The sequence below is a fragment of the Cavia porcellus genome, unplaced genomic scaffold (genome assembly GCF_034190915.1).
Source record: "Cavia porcellus strain 051 isolate PalLab524CR breed Dunkin Hartley unplaced genomic scaffold, mCavPor4.1 scaffold_5, whole genome shotgun sequence".
Taxonomy (NCBI): Eukaryota; Metazoa; Chordata; class Mammalia; order Rodentia; family Caviidae; genus Cavia; species Cavia porcellus.
Genome location: NW_026947488.1, coordinates 85,421,948 through 85,427,335, shown reverse-complemented (window position 1 = coordinate 85,427,335; position 5,388 = coordinate 85,421,948). Strand labels below are relative to the sequence as shown.

At 43.4% G+C, this 5,388-nt stretch overlaps 1 protein-coding gene across 1 annotated transcript; it reads right to left on the bottom strand.

Annotated features, from left to right (window-relative positions):
- Positions 1-4,029: 4,029 nt before the first annotated feature.
- CUNH3orf80 (chromosome unknown C3orf80 homolog) lies at positions 4,030-5,185 on the bottom strand. The gene is made up of 2 exons (XM_063249279.1): positions 4,306-5,185; positions 4,030-4,165 (listed from the first exon to the last, which is right to left on the bottom strand). The coding sequence occupies exon 1, from the start codon at positions 5,094-5,096 to the stop codon at positions 4,365-4,367; it is 732 nt and encodes a 243-aa protein (XP_063105349.1). The 5' UTR covers positions 5,097-5,185; the 3' UTR covers positions 4,030-4,165; positions 4,306-4,364.
- Positions 5,186-5,388: the final 203 nt, after the last annotated feature.

Sequence of the window (5,388 nt, the reverse complement as noted above, 5' to 3'; positions counted from 1 at the left end):
TAACATAGTTAAAGCAGCAAGAACACCAGCTATCTCAAATGGAAATATGGAAGAATGAATACCTCATAGAAATTGTTTAAGAGAGCCACAGAAAAGACAATTTGTGGAAGACCAGTAAGAACCAAGGGACTTACAAACACTCTACAGCAAATTGCAGACCCGGGAAATAGTCAACAAGAAAGTCAGGACAGAGTGGTATTAAATCATAGCAATGAGTCACATGGAGTGGTAAGACATGTGTTTCTGAGGAAAACCTACTGGAAATTCAAAGGGTAAGAACACACACACACACACACACACAAGACTAAAACAACTTGAAGATAACAAAACAAGATATTTCACTACAATGTTAAGGAAAATAAGTTGTTCAGTAACAAGTATAAGTATTCCCATAAAAGTACAAGTCAATTTTGTAAGCAACAGTAAATAAAAATTTTATATGTATTTAAAATATTTATTTACATTTGTTTTTCTGACCTTTTTCAGTACTAGGAACTGAAGCAGTCCAGGTGTTTGCACTGAAATACATCTCGGGCCCTTTTAAAAATTGTTTAAGACAGAGTTTCACTAAGCCCCTAAAGCAAGCTTTACAAAAGGAATACTTTTCTAGTACTAACATACGGAAGAAAGGCTATCTTGCTTTTCAGTAGCTATCTGGCTGTTGAGTTATTCTTTGGTTGATAAAATACATTCCCTTAGTCTAGTCATTACTAGCTTTTCACCAATGAAAAAGCATATTGTAAACCATGAGTTCAGATGTAAACTTATGAAACAGTCTATTATTGATTGGTTTATGAGATGGTTAGATCTTGTTGCTCAAAAACAAAACTAGCATGTATTGTTTCTCTCAACCTGGAAATCTAATTTTTTTTTTACAATCAATGAAATTTTTATTAAAGTGTATGTGGAATACTGTATAAATCTGTCACATTTGTGTTTATTACATCAGTTCCAGTTCTGAATTGCTTTATTAATTCCACTTGAGAGAAACTGTATACATAAAAATACAACATTAAGGTGCTTCTCATATTGCCTTTTAAACTGCTAAGTGAGGCAATTTCCTGAATATTCCCTTTGGCCTTTACAACTGAATCTCGTTTTCCTTATATAGCACCCTTCATGCCCTTTGGCATAATTGCCAATGCCATTTTCCATGGTTAAAGCAACTCACATTTGTAAAATGTGGCAATTAATAATCTCTTAAAATTCATTTTATCTCAAGATATTTTGTTTATGATATTGGACACCTGTAACAAATTGCTTTTAAGCAACAAGGGACTCTCTCTCTCTCTCTCTCTCTCTCTCTCTCTTTCTGTTTCTCTCTCTCTCTCTCTCTCTCTCTCACACACACACACACACACACACACAACAACCTGTACACCTATTTATATACCTAGCACACAAATTTAGAAAGTCAATCCTATTTCTCATCTTTCAGATGGGTTACCATATTCAGGACCATTATTTCCCTACTCATAAGAAGTCAGTAAAAATAAAGTATTCTTGAAATGTTTCAGTATTTGAATTATTTCAATAACTGAAAATCAGGAGAAGAGGCTCTGTACTGGAGAACATAGCACTCCCATATGGGTTTGCTGAAGATATATATATATATACTCTAAAGTTAAACTCATTTTCCACATTTATCCCATTAATATTCTAAGCCATAAATTAATGTTCAGTATAGGGTTGGAAAACACTTATTTCTCAAATATATGTAGAATATTAAATGTAAGCAGAATCACCATTTTATCATGAATTCAAGTAACAGAATAATGATTTTCTATTTTAATAAACATGCAATGCTATAAAATAAGCTCTTGCTACGTAATAACCTCCAGGACAGCATCTGTAAAACTGAACACCCAGATGTTACCCTTAGTGATTTAAAAGTATTTTTACCTAAATATTCCAGCATTGTGAACACGCAGGTTAAGCAATAAAATTGAATAAAATTGTAAATTAACGCACTTTGAAGGAAAAAAAATACCCTCAGTAGAGTCAAACTAATTTCTCTAAACAATGTGAATAAAAGCTGGTGGGTTGTGCAGGAAACAATCAAAAACTTACTGCAGTTTTAAAATTTAGTAGGACTTCATTGCATGGCTGTTATAAAGTATAATTACCACCGTGTAGACATTCCAGATTTTAGGTGATGACACATTTCATAAGATACAAGGGAAAAATACTTGATCCATATAATTAGTGGATTTTATATGGGATTTTGATTATAAATTTCTGTAAGACAATGTGTCTTACATGTAAGCTTGTCTTCATATATTGGTACTTGGGTATTTAGGTTGCAGTTTCAGATACAAGTGAATTTTAAGAACTGTCTAAAACAGTGTACTCTCAATGAATAAATCATTTAAAAGAATATGGCAGCATTCCAGTGTTTGAATAGTAGGTAGTCGTATTGTTAGCCACACACAACAAAAATCTAGCATATTTGAGTCGTTAATATATTTGATTAGTCAATATAATCACATTTCATTAAGCTTGTATTCTCAACTGATAATTTCAATTGATGCTTTTGTCAATTCACAGCTTAAATTTACTTGTAAATGACGTATTTCAGTGTTACCCTATAATATCTGATGGAATTTGTGCAGAGAAAGATTTTAATCTTTTTCTGTTTTAATACACTTCAAATGATTTTTTTAAATGATAAGGTCATCAACTTTTAGAAGTTTAAAGTAAACCATTTGATTTTATTACAATTCAGACATTTAAAAATTTCTGAGAACTGTCAGACTTCAGTCAATCTTGAAAAGTTTAATCAAACCTTATTCTAGTACAAGTCAGCTATTTTAAGATTTGTGGCATTGCCAACTTCTTCAAACCATAAGAAAAAACAATGTTCTAGGTCTATCTATGAGATGCATTTGGCCAATCTTTTAATGTAATATTTACCTTTCTCCAAACAGAAACCTTTTGTTTTCCTTATTTTCCTTTCACATGAATCATAAACTATTATAACTATATGGTATTCAATGTATATACTGTACATAGACAATATGCGTATGTACACTATACACAACACAAATAGTTATATTACCTTTTACTTAAAAACACAACATAACAGTAGAACTAATGTGACACTTGCTTTTTTAAGACAGGTTGACTATAGCATATGACTGCATATCTATGGCTTAAACAAAAGTTACAAGCTCTAGTTCTTGTGTTTTGTTCCATGTTGTGGAAAGTATTCCAAATAAAAAATGGAGGAGAAAGTGTCTGATGTCATGCTTTGTGGAATGGAATATATGTATCAGTTATATTTTACATATAACTATGATATGAATGATACAATTAAGATCTAGGCTATATAATGTATACTTATAAAAAGTTATGCCACAGTACTAAAAATAAAATATACTCTCAAATGGTGAAAATAAGATATCCTTCATGTCTTTATGTCACATTTCCTGGTTTCATCATGCCTTTTTTTCACTTTTAATGAAACAGTGTCCAACATTTTGTTTAAACAATAACGACAGAATACAGGGCAATGTTCTATTAATGGCCTAAAAAAGCGATAAGACTGCTATCTTGTCATTAATTTGTTGGAATCCCCTCCAGTTACAATCAGTACATGGAAAAATATAAAAATAAAAGACAAATAAATATATAACTTCTCAGTTACTGAAAAATCATAAGTCCAACTGTACCATATTACGAACATGGTTTGTATAGAATAGTTGCAGTATCTTGGATATTACCCCTGCCCACCCTGCGCCCTGCTTAACTGTAAGCCACTGGCTGTGCATATTGGCTTGGCCAGGAAGACACCAAAGAGTTTTCTGGGCTCTCCTCAAGAAAGGGATTCTGTCACACCCAAGTGCTGCTCCATCAGACCTCCAGCAGCAGTGACCCGTGACAGTTCGGTCTCAGCTCATCCCAAGGGCTTCTGTTCTCCCTCCATCCCGGGAGACGGTGACCTGTCCTGGCCACAGGGAAACTGAACTGTGCCCCTTTCTCAACCTTAAAAAAAGCCGCCCTTCTGCCAAAGCACCAAAGGGCTCACGAGTCCTCTTGGTTCGGGGAAGCAGGCACTTACGAAAGAACACAGGAGATGGCAAGGCAAAGGGCAGAGAAGGCCTTCGAAGTTGGCGGTGCGGGCTCATTCGCTGCTGCTGCCCCAGCCGCGTGTGTCCAGCGTTTCCTTGAACCAAATGAAAAGGAAACATCAGGTCCCTGGGAAGCGCGAGGGAGGGGTGACCCCAACCCAGCTGCGGGGCGACAGCAGATTATGCTGGGGTGCCAGGTGGGGTCGAAGGCAGATGGTGGCGGCCACGGGCTCACCCTGCCTCCGGCAGCCCCGTCTCGCACCGTCCGCGCGGTCCCCGAGAACCCCCGGGCGCTCAGATGAGCGGGAAGCGGCCTTGACTGGCGTCGGGGTCCCCGGCGCCGCTTCCTCTCGGGCGGCCGAGCACCGACACCGGCAGGACGACCTCTCCGGGACTGAGCTGCTGCAGCCGCATGGACTCCTCATAGGTGGGCAGGTACTTGACCTCCTCGTAGCTGGGCAGCTGCAGGAAGACCGGCGACACCACACGCAGCTCGTGCTCCGAGGCGCAGGCGGGAGCCAGGCGTCTCCCGCCGCCACTGTCCAGCAGTGAGTCCTGCGAGCCGGCGGCCGCCTCGTCGGGCAGCAGGGCGGGCGAGTCGTCCTCGTCGTCGTCGTCGGGCGGTCCCGCGCCTGCTGGCGCCCCAGAGCCTCCGGGAGGCGAGGGTCGTGGCTGTCCGGGTCGCCCCTGACCGCGCGGGTACCTGCGTGGGTTGGGGCAGATGATGCGCTGCAGGAAGTAGCCGATGGCGAAGAGCACCAGCAGGATGAGCAGCCCCGAGAGCTTGCGGACGAACCAGCCCACGTTGTCCAGGAAGGCGTGCAGCGGCAGCTTGCAGCAGCGCATCGCCGTGGCGTTGGCCGAGTCGCAGCAGCCCTCCCGCTCGCCGCACGCCAGCTCCGCGCAGCCCCCGCCGCCCCGCGAGGGCGCCACCAGCGCAAGCGCCAGCGCCAGCAGCAGCGGCAGCACGGGCGGCGGCGCCGGCGCCAGCCACAGACCGTCGGCCGCGACCCCGGGCCCCCACATAGCCCGCGCGCAGCCCGCGAGCCTCTGAGGCGCGAGCTGAGCGGCCGCCCGTCCGCGCGTCCGCGGGCCCCTCCCCGGCGCTCCGCTCGGGCCCCCGCGCGCCGCCTCCCGCGCCCGGCTACCTGCGGCCGGAGCGGGCCTCACTCGGCCGGGGGGAGGAGCCCGGCGCGCGCCCGGGCTGCGGGGGGTGGCTGCTCGCCCCGGCCGGGGCAGCCTCCGGGGCGTCCGACCTTAGCCCGGCGGGCCCGCGCGCAGGCCTGTCGCGGGGCATCCGGAGCCGCCCAGAAAGACA

Bases quoted from the DNA above. Each gene is read 5' to 3' on its own strand.
- CUNH3orf80 (XM_063249279.1), bottom strand. From the start codon at position 5,096: ATGTGGGGGCCCGGGGTCGCGGCCGACGGTCTGTGGCTGGCGCCGGCG.